This window comes from Hemicordylus capensis, chromosome 5 (assembly GCF_027244095.1).
Source record: "Hemicordylus capensis ecotype Gifberg chromosome 5, rHemCap1.1.pri, whole genome shotgun sequence".
Classification (NCBI taxonomy): Eukaryota; Metazoa; Chordata; class Lepidosauria; order Squamata; family Cordylidae; genus Hemicordylus; species Hemicordylus capensis.
This window is the reverse complement of record NC_069661.1, coordinates 197,363,076-197,383,861: the sequence shown is the minus strand read 5'-3', so window position 1 is coordinate 197,383,861 and position 20,786 is coordinate 197,363,076. Positions and strand designations below refer to the sequence as shown.

Below are 20,786 nucleotides of genomic sequence, written 5' to 3'. Positions count from 1 at the left end.
ACTATGTCAGCACTGCACAAACCCAAAATGTAAATGGGATTAGCAATTCTGGTTAAATTTTAGGTTGGTGCAGTGCCAACCCATATTGCAAAAAATTTCCAGATAACGTGAAACTAGAAGTCCAAAACTCCTGTATCATCCTCTCTAATAAAACGCTTGGTGTCCGTCCGTGGACGGACACCAAGCGTGTGTCCGTGCCTCCCTGCCCTGTTCTGCGCCTGCGCGAAGCGCAGGCGCAGAACAGGGCAAGGGAGACACACTCGCCGGTACCCGGCAGCCATCTTGGGCAGCCAGAAGCGGCCGCCCCGAAGAAGCCGGGTAAGCGGCGGCGGGGGACACTGGCCGAGGAGGCGGCGGAGCCATGGCAGAGGCCTGGCCGCCGCCACTTACCCAGCTTCTTTGGGGCGGCCGCTTCTGGCCGCCCAAGATGGCCGCCGGACGAGGAGGCGGAGAAAACGATGTGGCGGTGGGCCCGGGCAGTGGTGGGCCCGCCCGGAGCCGCAGGCGGCGGTGGGTGGTGGGCCCGGCCGGAGCCGCGGGCGGCGGTGGGTGGCGGGCCCGGCCGGAGCCGCGGGCGGCGGTGGGTGGCGGGAGGGGGAATGGCGGCGGTGGTCCGGAGCGCACAGCTCCACTAGCGCCCGTTATCCAAAGGGCTAAAAAACACTAGTAAGTTATATAAGTTAATACAATGAAATCACCCTGCAGAAAAATCTACAGCAACTTAAAGGAATTTTTTTACTTAAAATATATGCTTTTGAAGTTTCTAAGAATGCTTACTTCATACAGGTCAGTGTTTACTGCATGTTTAGACAAAGGCAACAATGCATCAAGAAAACCAGACAGCAGAGAAATACTATTTATGAACAAAAGTCCCACTTGCCTAAACCTGTGGTTCTGAAATAATTTAACATGCTGCTTTTAAAACATGTTATTTTTAAATAATAGTATTTTAAAAACAAACAGTCTCCACATTTTCATTTGTTGTGCTGTTAAAAAACTATGGGAATCATCCATGACTAAGCACCATTGAAATTAATGAGACAAATTAGTCACTATCATATTTTCATGCATAGTTCCCACCCACAGCAAGAGCCCACACCTGCCTAGAGCCCGCAGTTTGTTAGCTTCCCTGTTATAAGTCAACTAGGAAGCTCGCACCCAACAACTCCCCTGCACATTACTTTGCTAGAGATTGTGACTGGGATGGCGGAGGCTGCTTCCTATGGGCGGGAGGAGTGGGGCGAAGGGCAAGAGAGCATTTCTGCCACCTCCAGGGATCCTCTAAAAATTTTAGTCCCCATACTTGCTGCTTGTAGAGAAGAAGACTGGTGAGATGGTGGCTGCTGCTTCCTACAGAGGGAAGAGGGGAGAGAGAGCATTCCAACTACCTCCTCAAACCTGTGTGATCCAGAGATCCTCTAAAAAAAGCTCCAGTGCAGGGAAGCACTTCCCAGAAAAAAAATGGGCAAATGCAAATTGTACACTGTAGAGTTTAAGCTCTTAGTTATAAAATGTGCTAAAGGAAAAGGAAACAGAGCCACAGGTTGTGAGTTTGCAGTTGCTGAGAAATCTGTCCGCAGTGGAGGAAAGAGGACAAAAGCTTAGAGGCACTTCATCCAAAGAAAGGAGCTCAAAGAGCAACAGTTGGTAAAAGGCCACTTCTGGAAGTGAATCTTATAAGTTGGGTTCTTGCATAAAGGGAAAGCAAAAAGGCAGCTTTAAAGCAAAAAGGCAGCTTTAAAGCAAATGCCTTGGCACAGGACAGAATACCAGATTTCAGATTTTGAGCTTGAATTTGTGTTTTTTAAAACTTGCTTCCTGTTCAATAAATGCAGTACGCTTCCTGAGAAACGGTCTCTGTGAATTTCTTGCAAGAAAGCCAGCATCTCTTTAAGCTCCTGCCCCTCCCCTCCCTTCCATTTCCAAAATAATAGATAACCCACAGGTTCTTGGTGAGAAAATATGGCAACTCAAGCTCCTATTAATTTCAGTGGGACATAGTCATGTCTAACTTGCCCAAGGTTACAAGAATTTTCAACCCATGTTCTTGCAGAAAATATTGCAGAAGTCAGGTTTTAGTAGAATGAACTACGATAACAAACAGAATAACCTCCAGATCTGCAACAATGTCACGGAGTTCCGTTTCTGCAGTGATATAGGATGTTAATGGAGAATATATGTTGTCTTCCTTTGATCTGCTTGCTTTGGCTTTAAGGGAAGCCATCTTCCTCCTTTCTTTTTCCTCTTCACAGAGCTCCCTACACTTACTTTGGGATGAACAGTCAGTTTCTACAGCATCAGCAGGCAAAATATTTAGAAACATGTTTTCTGGAATGTTGTTCTCATCGGGTTGCAGCTGAGCCCCAGAGTGAAGTTCATATTGTTTGTTAGTAATAGACATCTCAGAGTCTGTAAAAACATCAGCTGTTTCAAAAAGAATGGAATCTGGAGCAGCCACCTGGGTCTGACTTTGAAGACTGTTATTAGTACTTAAAAGCTTTCCACTGATATTTGCTTTACATTTCTCTTTATCTTGCTCTGGCCTTTCCTTTGCCTCTTCCAGCACTTGACCTCTGACATTTGCTCTTGCCCGACTTTGATAGGCTCTCCAATGTTTCTTCAATTTCCTGTTTCTTTCATTAGCTCCGTGGGTGTTTGTGTTCGAGGAATCAATTCCATAAACCTTCAGATTATACTGCATGGACAAGAAGGAGCTCAGGTAGCCTTTTCCAGAGCCCAGGTCAATCACCTAGAGTATGGATAAGAGAAAGAATAAGAAGTAGCAGATGCCTACCTTAGCAAATGGCAATTATAAAGCTATCACAAAAGAAATTCAGACACACACACACACAAAGAACTGGTTCTAAATTTCACTTAATTCTATTCAAGCTTAAAATAAAAACATTGACAGAATCATGTACTAAACAGAGCATTTAACTGAACTGAGCACCTCTGCTCAGATTGTACAAGAAGCCAAATAAAAATGAAAAGCACCTGCATTTCAGTATTAATACACAATGCACTCACAATTATTTTATGGAAGTTCTGTTTTCCTGAACCTAACAAAGCTCTTGATCATGTACAAAGAACAAACCTCACTTAGGAGGCCTAAAAGACGTTATAATGTTAGCTTAAGTCATAAAGTTAGTGGCTGACATGATATACAACAGGGTTTCTTAACTTTGGGCCTCCAGATGTTGTTGGACTACAACTCCCATCATCCTCAGCCACAAAGGCCATGTCTGGGGATGATGTGAGTTGTAGTCCAACAACATCTGGGGGCCCAAGGCTAAGAAATCCTGCTGTACAATGTTAGGAGCGCTGTGCAGCCCTCAGGGACATATTTCCTGGTAATGAAAACAGCTTTTGTGAAGAGGCAAGAGAAATCACATCTCCTTTCCCCCTCCTTACACAAGGCAAGCCTCAAACATAGCTCAGTTATCAGCTCCTTGCAAGGACTGAGCTCTTGCTCTGCTCTCCTAACATTACATAACATGTACACCAGTATCAGTAATTGATATTTCAAAATACACATGAAGAAATGGGAATGAATACTAAGTGGAAAGGTGACTGATGGTTTCATGTGTAAAAAAAATACGAATCTTGTTATACCAGAATTATATTTTTTTAATATATGAATATTTAACAAAAAATGGAGCATGTATATACCTTTTTGAAACAGTTTCTCCTCTTAACAATGTAACATCCCTACCAAATAGCCTGTTCAAAGCCAAGATAAGAGGAAGGTATGAAATGCTTTCCAAACTACTTATTAAACAGTATGTATTAAGGTAATTTACAATATTTCATTTATTCCAGCATCTTCATGATAGCTTCTACTATGTTATTCACCCCTCCTGTGCAAGGAAATAACCGCTAAGGCTCCAAAAGGAAATTCCTTGTACTATACTCTACTGACCTCTAGTGTCTGTCAAAATGCCAGTGTTACCTTGGCAAATCATTTCCATTTACTTTTTAAATCAAGAAAAAAAGCTTGTACTCCCACACTATGTTTAGTGAGCGCTGGTCTCCCTTTGAAAAGTGCAATGAAAGTTATGTTAAACACACAGAAAAAGTATAATGGAAAAGACAATTCCCTGCTGAAATACCACTGACTCAACTTGGAAAGGCAATGCCAAGTATAAACTGTTAAAATGAAATTTTGAAGACATAATGAAACCTTTATTGGGTTAAGTATTATGTCCAAATACAGTTCTTGTAAGCAAGAAGGTAAAAATGTTAATGCAAAAAGGTAAAACCTTTTTTATGGCAAGTCAGAATTAAGACTTCAGTTCTAAAAATAACAACAGTATATATACTGTTCAACTGATATTAAATGACTAAAAAAAAATTTTAAACCCTTTATTTGGGGTATGTTTTGATTTAATGGTATTAAAACTTGGATTTGCTATATTTTATCTTATAAGCTGTGAGAATCCCTTTGGGTTACTCAACGAGAACATATCTTAGTAATTAAAAAAACAACACCAAACATACATATAAGATTCTTCAGTCTTTTTGTCTCACACATTCCAGCTCAAGCAGCCACAAAAGATTTTGTATTTTCTCATTCATGTTTGTTTATTATTTTTATTTATTTATTTGATTTATATACCGCCCTTCCAAAATGGCTCAGGGTGGTTTACAATTAAAACAAACCACTAAAACAGTAAAGAGCTAAAACAAATTAAAAAACAACAATTAACAATTTAAAAACATTTTAAAACAACAATTAAACAATTATAGTGATTAAAAAACAGGTATAAAAACTATATCAGGCAGTATAAATATATTTATCATATATTTATACCACCTGATATGTACATCTCTAGGCAGTGTACAATTGATCTATTTAAAAAGTAAAATTTATACTTGGCTTGCTTTTTAAAACTAAGCAGACTGTACATACATGTTTCAGGTTTGGAAAGAATCCTGACAAAACATCAGGAGAATTTTGCATATGTAAAGTGTTTTGCTTTCATACAATCCCCTTGACACCTGAGTCCACTTGGTATAACTCCACTGCCACCTGTCTCTTCTTCATCATGAACCCCACCGCCCACTGAGATCATCAGGAGAGGTCCGTCTGCTTTTGCCACCCGTTTGTCTGGTGGCTACTCAGGGACAGGCCTTCTCCGTTGCTGCCCTGAGGCTTTGGAATGCGCTCCCTAGTGAAACAAGAGCCTCGCCATCTCTGAGAACTTTTTAAAAATCTTTGAAGACACATCTGTTCACCCAGGCTTTTAACTGATATTGTTTTGTTTGTTTTAATGTTGTTTTTAGAATATTCTTTTTAAAAAATTAAATTGTTGTGTTTTAAATTTATTTTTTTAACTAATGTTTTATTTTTGTTTTTATCTTGTTGTAAACCACCCAGAGATGTAAGTTTTGGGTGGTATAAAAATATGTTAAATTAAATAAATAAATAAATAAATAAATAAATAAATAACCTGAATATGTAATTACATGGTTTTGAAAAATGGAGAAGTATAGCATTAGTATTACAAATAAATGTTTATTTAGTAGAACAAAATTTGTCAAGGAAATTATGAACAACAATTTGTTGAAGAAATTAGGAATAAAATAAACTAAAGAAGTTGAAGGGACTGGCTATATGGCTGGTCTTAGTTCTTTTCCCTATCCAAACTACAGAGCCTGTTCCTTTCTTCCCTTACCTGAAGCCACCATAAGACAGAAAGAAAAGAGACATCTTTTTTCTTTCCTCCCCTTCTGTAGCTGTCAGTTACTGCCAGAGGTTAACTGAACCCCACCACAGATTCCAGCGGATGCAGATAATCTGCTTGGGCAAGGGAATCTAGACTAGACACACAGTTTCCAGAAAGTGCCTTGACTCGAGTCACACTTACTCCTCCCTCTCAGCCTTTCTCAGTACTCAGCTCCAGGTGCCTGCCCTTCCACTCTCCTACTTTAGGCTCCTCTTTCTGCTCAATACTCCCAGTTTCCACATTCCCCAGTTCTTTTTCCATATCACCTCAGATTCTGTCGTAAATCTGTTAGCTTGGCCAACCCAACAGGATTTACAACCTCCTTCAGCACTCCCCCTGTGAGTTAACTTTGAAAGCAGCAGCGATGCTGCACAAAGGAAAACAAAAGGCTCACAAAGAAAACAGTTAATGAATCAAGTCCCCTGAACTGAACTAGGTACCCCCCCTCTAACAATAACTGAGTAGTAACTGAAAAGAAAACACAGAGCAAGGAATGAAAATAACGAAGGACACCAGAACAAGGAATTAACGGAACAAAGCAGGGAAGCACAAACAAGGGCAAACTGGAACTCGGAAAAGTTGGGAATTCAAAATAGCACATGGTCTGCGGTCAGCAAAATTTGCTAACAGACTGCTAAATATTTATGGCTCAAGAGAACCAGCAGCCAATCAGGCTTCCCTGAGTCAGTACTTCTGCTTCCTCTCTTGTGATCTCCTGTGCCTACGTGACTCCCACTGAGCTTTCCTCTTGAGATGTCTTCTCAAGACAGCTGAAATCCCAGCCTCCTCCTCATCAGGATTCATGTCTGGCAGCTGTTCCGAATCCTCAGCTCCAGAGTCTGGTCTCCCTGCCAAATCCTGTTGCTGTGCCTCTGAGCCCTCACTAGCAGGCGAATCCTCCCATTCCTGCTCTGACTCTCCTGAGTCAGAAGTCTGAGCCATGACAGATTCTCCCTGAGGTACAGTGAAACCACCATTTGGAATATCCAGAGAGTCCAGGCAATCATGGTTCAACTGTGTCTCTTTAAGATCAGCTAGCGCCTTCTCCAGAGAAACTCATCCTACTGGTCCTTTCAGGATATCACCTAAACCATTATGCTTTTAACAGAGGTAATGTCTGTAGACAGAACTGGAAGCAGCCAGCCAAATAAACAATCCCTTCTCTAAATTATAATGTATTTGCCCAAGGTTACCCAGAGAACAGATAAAAATATAACCATCTACTATCCTATGAAACAAACACTCACTGAAGAATTCACTACAACATACATCAAGAGCCACTGTTGTTCTCTAAAAAGGCTTAGTAGGGCAACTCTGAAGGAGCTGGGTGGGAAATGGGGGAAGTTGGGGTGGGGAGCAGTAATGAGGGACTAGTTACATGTACGCCACACTGCAGAAGGCACTTACCAAGAGAAGAGCAGGGACAGGAAAACTAAAGCAGGATAATGCTAAGAGGGAGATTCAGAGAACATCAGCAGATGAAGGCATGCACAGAAGCAAGAACTAAATGGACTGAGGGAAGTAAAAAGCAGATTTATGGATGCTGGTGACAGCTTCAGTCAATCAGAAGACTGTAGGATTAATGACACAACAGCAGATGCTGTTCAAGGAATGTAGTTCAGGAATGTAGAATGCAAATAGGGAAAATACATACAATTTTTTTTTTTTAAACCCAAGGGCAAAATATCAAGCCTTCCTCTGGCTGGAGATGATATGCTTTCCAATTCTGCCATGGCAAGCAAATTTGTGGACTATGGTATTACTGGGAGTAGCAAAGGAGCAACCACTGGAATTCAGTAGCCATACTGCTGATAGCAACAAATTAAGTAGACTTAGATATCCATCACTGGAGTGGAGGATGGCAGTTTTAGGCATGCTTCTTGCTTCTGGCATTGAGCCGTAAGTTGCCAGCAACTTCATGATACTTGAGAATAAAGGTAAAATATCAACTTGGTTGGTTATAATACAGTCCAAAGCTACTATAGATGAAGGGTTGCTTCTTCTTCTAACTAATCTCACAGTAAAATGGAACATAATATTACAATGGTTTTCTTCATCAAAAGTATCCAAACAGTCACTAAACTATGAAAGTCAACAACAAAAAACTATCAACTGGCTAGCTTTAAAGTAATTATTTCATAAATAAGTATCATTTTACGTCTCTGTGACTGTGCTATACAACTATCACAGCAGCATCGTATTTTCTACCACAATATACACCAGAACCAAAGGCAAATTCAGTCCTTTGGTCAAACTGCATGTCTTTAAAAAGCATCCTAAATATGTGTGCTGTTGTAAACCATGTGTTTCTTTTTTCATTGCTCTACATTTTCATGTAATTTATATTCTGTGTTATGTTTTATGAGAAGAGATGAAAAATGTAATATGAAAAAACTCTCCTAAAACATATATACATACATACATTCATTCATTTATACACACACACAGGTTTTTTTGTACTTGGAAGAGATTACTTCACTATAATTAAAATGTTATTTTCATGCATCAGGGATTTGTAATTTTGAAAAACAATACAGCATCACTGAAAACATAGGCCAAAAGTTTTGAATTAAAGAGTCCACATATCTTCATTGATACACTATAGAAATAATTTGGACTCCCATAAATAGGCTGGGTTCACAAAATCACAAGAATCCTGGACCAGGAATGAGTCAGAGATTCAGAAAGCCTCTTTTTGAAAGAGAAATAGCCCAAGGGCCTCCAAGACTTAAAGGACCATCTTCCCTGGATCATTCTGAGAGGCACACTGGAGAACATGCTTTTGCAGATTTCTCCACCAAAGGGGAAGTAGAATAACATACCCATACACACACAAACAGGGACTCTGTCTAACTGTTCACAAAACCCCAGCATTGTCTTCTTTCCAGTGTACTCAGATGCCAATGACTCCTTCCCAAAAGCTCTCACAGCCCTGGTATCCTACTTTCACTGCCATAACATACTAATGAAACAGTAATACTTTTAATTATGAAATGATTTTCATGAGAAATTAAGGTCTGAGAAATAAACCTATCTGAGCAGAGCTGGAGCAATAGCTAAAGCTACCTGGCTGCTGGTCTTAGTTCTGACTTCATCTCCTTGTACTCTGTCCATGGTCCTGATGTCTTGTTTAAATTCAAGATTTCTGACTCTTCAGCTGTTTGATCAATCCTGCTTTCTATCTGCAAGAAATGAATCTAACTGAAGGCTTCCTACACAGTCCTACCCTCTCAAAATGAGCAGCTGCTCCTCTACAGATCTTGACCTTGAACAGGAAACAAAGGTTAGAACTTGAACACAAATGACTTTTTAAAAGTATACAATACTTCATTATTATTATTATTATTATTATTATTATTATTAAATTAATAATAATAATAATAATAATAATAATAAAAATTATAGTATTCAATCTTACCTGTTTTAAGCCATAATATTTTGCAATGCCATCTACTAACTCTGACATCAATTGCACTTCATGCGACTTCTTATTTTTCATGAAGTCATCTGTTTTCATCTCTACATCTAATTAAGAAAAAATTCAATTAAATTCAAACTGAACTGTAGGATTTTAAAAAAGTTTTATGGCTGTCTATGTAGAAAATCTAAGTGCAATGTTACTCAGTATTAATTGTGCTTGGTACCGACGTTTGTTTTCATTATGTAATGGTACTGAAACATGTCTTTATGAAATAAACATTGCGTTGTCTGTCCACTTCCTCACACCATGCAGTCAGCTCCATGTTGAATGGACTCAGGAAGCCTACAGCTAACAAACATTTGAATAAGTTCTTAATAGTAAGGTTGAGTACAAGCTTTACCAAAGTGGGATGTGAAAGTTTCACTTCACCTTCCCTCCCTGTCTAGCTGGAATTCAGGCATTTGTTCCTCTGAGGTACAGTGGAATATTACCTCATAGGCACACTCCACCCTGGTGCTGGCCTGCTGGCTTAGCCTTGGCCCTAGGCTGAGGATCTGTGGCCTGGGAGTTTTGAAAGACCCCCTCCAGCCCAAATCATGCAGCTGTCAGGTCTCTGCAGCACAGGCCTTCCCCCTTTGCTGCCAGTGCCAGCAGCACCATCCTTTTATCCCTCTCTCCTCTCGCTCATGGCATTTCCTGGGCCTCTTATGAGCCCTCACTAGGGATCCCACATTGTTGCTTCCCTCTCACTCCGCTCCCGCCCCATCCTCTGCAGTCCCACTTCCAGGTTCAGCTCAAAATATAGCTGAGCAACATTGTCATTTTTGATTGTCATTTTTGGCACCAACCGCACCCAAACTCTCTGGATGCAGTAGCAGCCATGCTGCAGGTACAAGACAGCAGCAGGATGGATTAATCAGGGACATGGTGGTCATTTGCAAAGAATATCATCTCAACAAGTTATTTGCCCATGTATAGTTCTCAAACTTGAGGTGGGTCTTTTGCTATATAGTTTTGTAAAGTCATTTCTATTAACCTGGAAATAGGAGGGCAAAGGCACTGCGAAACTCCCTGTTCGGAGTCTTTGCAGCCATTAACAGATAGGATAATTTTTTGAAATAAACACTGGCCATTTCTGGCTGTTAATGACAGGAAAAAGCCTTTAGCAATTTATACGTGTTCAGGAAATAAAATAATTAGCATTCTTTTCTGTAGTCAGATTCTTGTAATCCTTGTTGCATTTTATGTATTACTGTCAAACATCAAGAAATGGATCATCAAGTCATAACTCTATTTGTTCTTTAATTACAAAAACAAGCTGGGAACAATGCCTAAACTGTTACTATTTTTAAAGTGCATGGAAAACTCTGCTGAGCTCATGAGCAACCTGAGATTTTCCAAGCCAAAGTACAAGGGAAACATGCACTATTGAACATCTGGTAGTACATATAAGAACAATAAAGATTTTATCAACTAACAAATAATGGCCTAGAATTTAATATTAACAAACTAAATACAAAAAATGAACAAGTGTGCCATTTCATGTTTTCATTTTTGCTATTGACTTCTGCTGTACAGAAGAGAAGAGATTGATTAAGATCTATAAGTCCCCCTAAATACTGGCTGGAATTGTAAGGGTTGTATATAAAGACCTGCATGCAGAATGAGGCTTTTCAGCCTTCACTGCAGCCCCTCACATCATTTGAAAAACTACCCAGGGACACACACACACCCCGCCCCCACTAAACAGGATCTATTGCAAAACAAAAGGCTGGAGCTGGAGGGGGGGAGCCATTAGCTAACATTCCTCCCAGTCTTTCCATATGCAAGTACAGCAGAAAGGTTTTCTTCTATTTCAAGTTTCCAATATTATGGCAAAGTAGAAATGTTTATTACATTACTGACTGCAGAAACACTCTCACATAACTGCATGTGCATCAAGAGGCATTTATCCATTTGCAACACGACATATCACAGGCACCTCATTCAAGACTGGTTTACTTGCAAAAATGTTCTACTCCACATTCAAATTTTTAGGGCAAAGCTACTTATCAGATGTTACATAATAAGTCCATATGAGCTAACTCATTACTAGCCCCGCTGATTTCATGAAGTCTAAAAGTGTTTTGAGATCTTGATCTGAAAGTGGCCAATAATGCTATGGCCCTCAGTAAGGTGAACCTGTAACACCAAATATGATGCCCAGATATGAACATGAATATCTACCCTGCAAAGAAAACTTTTCATCAAAAACCTCAAAATCATTTAAATTAAAAGCTTTTATAATTGAAGGAGGCAGTTTCAAAAATGATTTAGATGCAGAAGCCCCACAAATACTAAAACACCCTAATGTTTCATGAGACCAGTGCTCCTTGGGGATAAAGAAACAGCTGCAGCTTAATTTTTTAGGAGGAGGAAAGAAACTTAGTAAAAGTAACTTTAGAAGCAGATAACATGTTTCCAAGTTATTTTGGCTTATTTCTAAAGCAAGCAGCATAATTCTTCAAAGTAACTACTCAAGCATATTGTTCTTCTTATGATAAGGAAAATCATGAAAAACACATGAAATTTTTTTTTCAGCACAATGTGTTTGAATGTTATAACATTCTCTGTGTGCAAGTTCTTTTTTTAAAAATGCAATTTGCTCAAGAACATTTCTCAACAGTTAGCAGATGTGCTCCTTTTCTGGAGTGCAGAAATGAATCTAGGAATGTCTGGAAAACACTCAACATTTAAAGGTCTCAGTAACCATATGAAAATACCATATTACAACTTAAAGTTTGGTATTTGGCCTCACAGGTGACTGCCAAGCAATTCCATTCTAGTTAATAGGCTTTCATGTCATGTTGTTAAAAATACAAGAAATGTTTGACATGGTGAAAATTTGTTTTTATAGTTTTAGATAATACAATTATGTGTCTCATTTATAATGATTATTTACTGTCTCCAATTTGTACATTTTAGCAGACTACAGTAGAAAGATAGAAGGCAGTGACAAGGTAAACTGGTCCAAATGCCAAGAGCCACCTCAAAAATGACTACAAAGCTGAGAATGGGGAATCTAGATGTAACAAGCATTAAATATAACATTACTATGGCCAAAATCTTGAACCATGACTCAGTAGGACTTTTGATTGTTTTCGTTTTTTGAACAGCAGCATCCCATACACTGTACAGAAAACCATTTTGAAACTTAACAACTGTCAAAAGCAATTTGACATGTGGAATTCAGAGGGAAGTCTGCTCTTCAAAGAAAAAAAAAATGACAAGTTCCACTGGGCATATAAAATACACATTGCCAAAAGTATGGCTAATATATTTAACTTGATGCAAAAAGGTAAAAAGTGCAAGCAATGGCACTGAAGTAGAAACAACTTAGAGAGGAAAGCTGGTCTTCTGGTAGCAAGCATGAATTGCTAAGCAGGGGACACTCTGATTTACATTTGATTGGGAGACTACATATGTGAGCACTGTAAGATATTCCCCTTAGGGTATGGGGCCGCTCTGGGAAGAGCATCTGGATGCTTGCATGCAAAGGGTTCCAAGTTCCCTCCCTGGCACCTCCAGATAGGTCTGAGAGAGACTCCTGCTTGTAACCTTGGAGAAGCTGCTGCCAGTCTGTGTAAACAATACTGAGCTAGATGGACCAATGGTCTGACTAATGGTCTGAATAAGACAGCATCCTATGTTCCCAACTTAGATATGTAACTCTAGATTAGGACTGCACAATTTCAGCCCTTTAGTTTTGTTGGACTACAACTTCCACCATCACCAGCCACAGGGGCCAATAGTCTGGGATGATGGTCACTGTAGTCCAACAACAGCTGGAGGGCCAAAGTTGTGCAGCCCTCCTCTAGGTGATTAAAGTTGCAATGCTAAACACACTAGCTGATGTCCAAAGTCATGCTGACCGGGCACAGGAGGGGTGTGTGTGTGTAAGGGAGAGATTTTCACCAATCTCCCCTGCCCTTTGAAGCCCAATGTGCCTCCAGAAACTATGCTTCTGAGGGTTGTGCAATCCTCAGGGATATATTTTCAAGAAGCACAGTGGGACTCCACTGTCTAGGGAGTAAGCCTCAATGAATACAATGAGTATAAACTATATCGGGCAGAAACGATATAGGAAGATGCTGAAAGGCAGCATCTCATACTGCGTGGGACACAGCAATAGTAAACCCCTCCTGAATTCTACCAAAGACAACCATATGGATCTGTGGTCGCCAGGAGTCGACACCGACTTGATGGCACTTTACTTTTACTTTAAACAAATAGGCATTACATGCAAGTTTTGGATTAGACATTTCTGGATTGCATAAAGAAGAGAAACAGTAAATAAAAAAAGAACTGAAGAACTTTAGTACCTCGTTTGAACAGTAATGGAAATTATACTATAACTTACCAAACTTTGGCTGCTGTTTCCTGTTCAGTGCTTCAAGCATCTGTTCTAATGAGATACACACTCCAAGGTTTGGCATGGAGTAGTATTTAGCAGCTAAAGCAAAAGCTCGCACGTTGATCAACCTCTCAGAATTTGCACAGAAAATGTTGGAAAAGTCACAGCTATCTGTGTGGAAAAAAGAAGAAAACAGTTAGTAACAAAAGAATAATAACTAGCTGAACCTGCCGCCTCTTCTCCTCTCGCCACCCCTCGCTAGCACACCACCACCACTCGCCCAGCCGGGCTCCTCTCATCTTCTCCAAGCCTCTTCTCCTCTCGCTGCCCCTCGCTAGCCACCCCCAGCCGCCGAAGCGACACCCCTTCGGCCTCCTCCTCCGGGCGGGCTCCTCCAACCCCCAACCGACGTTTCCAATCCCTCAGTCCCGAACTCTCCCAGCATGTTGCGAGAGTTCCGCCGTCAAATCCTGGGCATGCATGGTCCCAAGAGAATTAAATATATAGATGTTAGTAATGAAATACTCAGATCAAAAGAATGATAATCAATAAATGAAAATAGCAGAACTTTTCAATTTCTTCCAAAGTTTAAACCTGGAAATAGAATCAAAGGCAGATCTAAAATCCACAAACGCCACGTAGAATGAGCATTTGGGTTTACCAGCATATTTATCTCTAAAATGTTGCAAAAGGCTTGGCAAAATTGAAAAAATGACATTACAAACTGTTAGACTAACTTCTATCTATCTATCTATCTATTAATTAATTAAACTTCTATACCACCCAAACGTTCGTCTCTTTTACCAAGTTACTTCCCTAGAACTTAAACTCTGCTAATCTGACAAACTCTGCTAATCTGACATTTTGTCAGATTCAAAAAATTTGAAGAAAAAACTAAGGGAGCCAATAAAACACCAAAAAACTCTCCCAGGTTAGTCCATGGAACTGCATCTTTGTAAGCTCGGACAGTTAAGGGTTAACTGCAACTCTGTGGTGAGCAGGAGGAGGTCTTGAACAAAAAGGAGCCAGAAATTTATCAGTCTGAAGAACACTCTCTCAAGAGTCACAAGCCCTTCTCCACCTGAGACACAAAGATGTGTGAAACTCTTAGTTTTCTCCAGGGTGGATAAAAATCAATGGTTTTTTAAAAAGAGATTTTTTAAAAAATCAAATCGGATTTTTTGATTTAAATCGGATTTTTTAAAATAAAATGCTATCCTTTTGATAGTGAACTATTTTCTTGTTCCTTTTGCTATGTAAACTGCTTTTCTAGATGGAAGTGATGTGTGTATATAATTTAATATGTTATTTTCATTTAATTAAAAAGTAAGTTATTATGGGTTCAGTGTGAAGCAGGGTGAGACTTACGTACCGAAACAAGATATGGGGGGAGGGGAAGTAATAAACAAGACCACAAAAACAATCCTTTTTAAAGATTACCAGCCTGTATTTTGTTAAACATAATTTAATATATTTGCTCAATCAGAAATGGAAAATAATAAATCACTTATTTGATGCCACATACCTGGTATACAAGCAAATACAGGCAGCCTAAGAGAAATTAAGTTTAAAAATCTTTGCTTTAACAGAGAGGGAGAGGGAGGGAGAGAAAGACAGAGTCCCTTTACTTCAAAGCTTGGTGCAAATCAAGAGAAACTGGATATCCTCAGACAGATTTCATCACCTCTGACACATCATGCTGTGAGTTCTGATAAGTGGAGACAGAGTCACAGCTTGAGGTTGCTAGAACTTACATATCTACTAAGGCAAATATGCAACTAGCTATTATATAACCTTAAATGTATGGGAAGAATGAAGTTAACATATAAAATGTTTTAATACAATGAAAAAGAATATGTATATATTTGGTTTTGCTTCTTAAAAGATCTAGCTAGATTCAATTTTAGCTTACACCTATAGTTAAGCTACATTTTCAATTTAAAGTTGACAATTAATAGTTATAACAGTTACAATTACCTACAAGAATAAAACAGAAATTATACTGGCACAGTAAAACATCGATCTGGTAATTTTTGAGTAATTATTGTTCAAAATTCCTGTGACAACAGGGAAAATAACTAAGGGGAAGTTATCTAAGAGCCTAACTGAGTCTGCCCACTGAATATTCTGAAGCCAAAGTTGGGAGGGGCAAGTCTTGGCAATTTCTGTTTCTGAACATAAGTGCCTGATAAGGACAGTAGCAATCTACCTAGAGAGTAGGAGGCTGTTGGTTTGAATTCCTGCTGGTGTGTTTCCCAGACTATGGGAAACTCCTATATTGGGCAGCAGCGATATAAGAGGTGCTGAAAGGCATCATCTCATACTATGCGGGAGAAGGCAATGGTAACCCCTCCCCCCCGTATTCTTCCAAGAAAACCACATGGCTCTGTGGTAGCGAGGAGTCAACACGGACCCGACGGCACAACCTATGAGCACTCTGACACTTGTATAGTTAAACAACCATTCCTTTCCCTCCTTTGCCATGATCAGAGATGCATCAGGCAGAAATTCCTCTGGAGCATCTCTAGGAATTGATTAGGGAAGCTGCACCTGTCAAATGTCTGCCTTGATGCATCCCTCCCCAGCCCAATGTCCAACTGAAAGACCATGGCAAAGTGTGAGTGCATGAAACCTCATTTCTAAAGCCATCATCACATACCAGACTGTACAAAGTCTTGACAGCTTATATGGCATGGAAGTTAAGTAGGGCACCTTAACCTGCAATTTCCATTCCTTTTAGAGCAAGAGTGAAAAGGTGAAACATCTTAAACTGAAGCGTGTAGTTCCACAGACTTTTGGATTTTGGAAGGTTTTGGGATTACTGTATCTAAAATATGCCCAACAACAAACTATTAAGCATAGAAAGAAGATGTATTTTCCTTGTGAAAAGGAAAAGGAACAAGATGCTGCTTAAAAGAAATCAAGGTTGCTGTTCTGCCAATCAGACAGATGTCAAACCAATGCTCCTTCTGTCAGGCGTTCTGTCATGACAGCAGGGAGCCTCTTGACAGTTAAAATTGTCAGAAGGCCCCCTTGCAGTCATAGAAGAATTCAATGGTTGTCTGACATGTTTGTTGGACTGGATCTGCCCTGCCTTCTCCTCAGGGCAGATCCAGTCCAACAAACATGTCAGACAAACATTGAATTCTTCTATGACCGCAAGGGGGCCTTCTGACAATTTTGACTATCAGGAGGCTCCCTGCTTTCTCCTCCTTCCACTTCTTTATCTGGGACCAGGTGGGGGAAGCAGACAGGTGATGTGACATCCTCTTCACTCTGAAGGGAGCTCTTAATCAGCCATGCCTGCAGCCTCAGAAAAACTACAAATCCTAGAGCACACACACCCCTGAGGTCAATTTAAAGGGAATTTTGAAGGCGGCAAAGTGCCTTTTAAACAAGTTGAGAGATTCCAACAGAGAGTACATTGTGCAGCCTGTCTCCTATCCCCACTTGGCCTGAGGTTAAGGAGCGGGGAGGAGGCGGAGGAGAGAACAGGGCAGAGGAGGGCAAGAGGTCCGACAGACATGTTGGCTCTCAAACTGCCCCCAACCCAACAGACAACACAGCAGTTAGGAGGGACAAACATGGCCCCTCTTAACAATTTCACTAGCAGCATTCGCATGTAATATGGAACCGCAGTTGAAGGGGCCAGAGGTTCTGTGAGAGTTACGTGCGAATGTGGGCAATCAGAGGTAGATGTGGTGATGAAACCAAGGCTTTCAGATTTGGAACTCGAAGCTGAACCTTTGGGTTGTAGTGAGTTTCATCGCTGCAACCTTAGATTGGATGCAGCCTGTGGTATGTCTAAATGCTGCATTCCAAACGCTGCATTCTACAGGTTGTATTCCCAGGAACCACAACTGAGGGAGGACGCTCTTCCCTCAACTCTGGTGTGATTGGCTGTGCAGGCTGTCCTTCAGTCAAGAAGGAAGCTCACACAACCAGCTCCCCCTCCTCTGGGTAGTCTTGCTGACTGCAGAGAGGACACTCTCAGTTATGTCTGAATTCAGACGGGAGAGCAGATGGAGGGGGCACAGAACCACGGGTCCACTGGACCCGTGGTTCCGCTTTACATTTGAATGCGGCCATTGCCAGGTCAGATCAGATCAGATCAGAATCCATTGTTTCAGATTGTGCACAGGCAACTAGAAACCAATGCTGTAATTGTATTTACTGGTTATTTTAGCCATCAATGCCAAACAAAAGTCAAAACCTCTCACAAGCATTATTATTATTATTACATTTATATCCCGCTCTTCCTACAAGGAGCCCAGAGCGGTGTCCTACATACTTAAGTTTCTCCTCACAACAACCCTGTGAAGCATAAGACAAGGCCTAGGAATCTTCCACAAAACCAGGACCTCCACATTATATCTGAACTGGGTCAATGTATGTATTTAGGGAAACTGCAGTAGGAACAGTCATTACCTTTGGATCCAAAAGTATGTCCTGAACAACATCAATATTCAATTTTATTCATTTGGATCCAAATCAAAACCACAGGTTCCTCTGCCACTGCAGGTGCTGAAGAGCTGGAAAGGGTGCTAATGCTAATTACTACTGCTCTGAAAAGCACTGAAAAGCACTCATGCTAATTACTACTGCTCTGAAAAGCATACACTGTGTATTGTGTATGCATGCAAACTCAGCATAGAAATATCACAGAATGCATCTTGCATTCCATGGTATTTGGCCCCCCTGTTTACTTCCCCCCTCTCTGCACTCATCTGTGTGCATGCACACCATTGCATACATCTGATGAGGTAGTCCACGAAAGCTTACACCACCATAAACCTGTGCATATATTTATAAGCAGAGTTGATAAAAATAGATGAATTTTTTAAAAACCAATTTATAAACCTAGTCAAAGATATCATCATGAATACTAATCATAATTATATTCTATGAACATGTTAACAGCAGTATATGGGGATGAGAGATAACAGTCCTGGTCAGTCCTATTCTGCAGGTGGTGTACACACAGCACACACACAGAGTCAAGCCCTTAGAACAGGCATCCCCAAACTGCAGCCCTCCAGATGTTGCTGAACTACAACTTCCAGCATACCCAGCCACAAAAAATTGTGCCTAGGGATGCTGGGAGTTGTAGTTCAGCAACATCTGGAGGGCCGCAGTTTGGGGATGCCTGCATAGCCCTGCTGGATCTGGCCCAAGGCCCATCTAGTCCAGCATCCTGTTTCACACAGTGGCCCACCAGATGCCGCTGGAAGCCACAGGCAGGAGTTGAGGGCGTGCCCTCTCCCCTGCTGATACTCCCCTGCAACTGGTAATCAAGGCATCCTGCCTTTGAGGCTGGAGGTGGCCTATAGCCCTCCGACTAGTAACCATTGAAAGACCTCTCCTCCATGAAGTTGCTTGCTTCCTTCCTCCCTCAACCACCCCAAGTGCAAAGACAATGAAGGCCAATGAATGAACAGAAGATTTGAGGGGGATGGAGTAAATCTAAACGAGGAGGAGTCTGGATATAAATGCACAGGATGGAGAGGAGAGGGGAATAGAAAGTGAAACCAAAAGAGAACATATTCATGCAGTCCTGAGGAAACGTTTTTAGAGTGTATCCTTCATTGTAGAAGGGAAACACCTATCATGGCAAGCAGGCCATTAAAAGAGACCTAGTTTGGGAATATTTTAATAAAGCTCCTGTACCTGGCTCAGTGGGGAAATGACTTGCCTAGCAAGCAAGAGGTTGCTGGTTAGAATCCCCAGAATATTAGCAAGCAAGAGGTTGCTGGTATATTCCCCAGAATATGATGATGCTTAGATTTGCAGGGAGGGGTGGGGGCAGCCTCCAAAGGTCTTTAGGTCCAGGCTCCAAAATTACCAAGGTGCACCTCTGGTGGCAGGGTACCGCCCGGTAGTCATTTGCATACTACATGCAAAATGAGACTTCTGGGTCAGCACAGCAGCTGTGTGTGGACTTCCAAGCAGCACACTGCCACAGCAGAAAAAGCGACAAGGCACTCGAGGTGCAGTTAAGGACCTGGCTTTACTCGTCCTTGGCTGAATCGTTCTGTGCACATCCCTAGTTTATAACCGATGGGCAGCAGGGGCGTAACTATAATAGGGCAAGGGGAGACAGTTGTCTGGGGGCCCACTGCCTTGGGGGGTCCCCCAGAGGCAAGTCACATGACTCTATCCCCCAGGTGCGCACCCACCCAGGTTTCCTTCAGTTATATTCATGCTCCAAAACTGATGTGAGTGTTAAGACCAGGAGCTACCAGAACAGCATGTCTTTCTCTAGTACCATTAAACCACTGCTAACTGGGCAAAGAGGCACCTTTTACCGTGGTGATTCTCTTTATTTAGCAGGGGGAGAGTAACTGGCCCTATCCACTCCCAGCACAGTACTTCCAGTGACTGTTGCTGGTGTCTATCTTATGTTTCGTTTTAGAATGCGAGCCCTTTGGGGACAGGGAGCCATCTTATTTATTTATTATTTCTCTGTGTAAACCACCCTGAGCCATTTTTGGAAGGGTGGTATAGAAATTGAATTAATAATAATAAATAATAATAATAAATGACTTGCATCGTCCACAATTTACAAAACCTTTTTACTATGCTTTTTGTTACCACTATTCAGCCTCATTTAAGATTTCTTTACTTCATGAGCTGAGCTTCAGTGGTGGGGGGACATTTTAAAATCTTGTCTCCGGGCCCACTCCAACCTTGCTACACCCCAGTGGACAGTCTGGGCTCTCCAGCTGTTGTTGAACTACAACTCCCATCATTCCCGGCTTGTGGCTGGGGATGATGGGAGTTGTAGTCTAACAACAGCTACAAGGTGCCAAACACACGTTTTTGTGTTTCCTGATGTAGCAATCCCGGCAACAGCCTGCAAGTCATGACGCTTTGCCGGAAACAAGCACCGCCCACCCCCACGCAGGACTCTTACCGGCGGGCTCCTCCAGCGGGCGCTGTAGAAGAGGCTCGTCCAGCAAGTGCTGAAGCCGCTCCCCGCTCAGCGTTTCCAGTACCATCTCCGGGGAAAGCGCCACCATCTTCTCCCACAGACCCCGCGTGTAGAACTCCACCGTGTGGGTCTGGCACAGCGGCAGCACACGCTGCAGAAACCCAGCCACCGCTCTTACTCTTGCGGCAACCGTCTCCGCTGGCGTCTCTGGGGGGAGCGGGTGGAGGCTGGTGCTGGAAACAGCCTCCCGAAGCTCGTGGACACTGCGCGACATCGCGAACAGGAAAAGTGCTCCGCGCCCCAATCACAGCAGGA

The 20,786-nt window shown here is 41.5% G+C and overlaps 1 protein-coding gene across 4 annotated transcripts in view; it reads right to left on the bottom strand.

Moving 5' to 3' along the window:
• Positions 1-20,786, bottom strand: part of METTL25 (methyltransferase like 25) — a 128,664-nt gene that overhangs the window by 69,774 nt on the left and 38,104 nt on the right. For 3 of the 4 annotated variants that reach the window (XR_008308173.1, XM_053253872.1, XM_053253873.1), the window contains exons 1-4: positions 20,454-20,745; positions 13,547-13,711; positions 9,145-9,251; positions 2,111-2,749 (exon numbers count right to left, since the gene is read on the bottom strand). Coding sequence is in view for 3 of the 4 variants with exons in the window: in XM_053253872.1 (XP_053109847.1) it covers positions 2,111-2,749; positions 9,145-9,251; positions 13,547-13,711; positions 20,454-20,745 (1,203 nt within the window). In the remaining variant the exon portion in view is untranslated. Of the gene's footprint in view, positions 1-2,110; positions 2,750-9,144; positions 9,252-13,546; positions 13,712-20,453; positions 20,746-20,786 lie in introns of those variants that run through there. The other variant, XM_053253874.1, reaches the window with a different exon arrangement.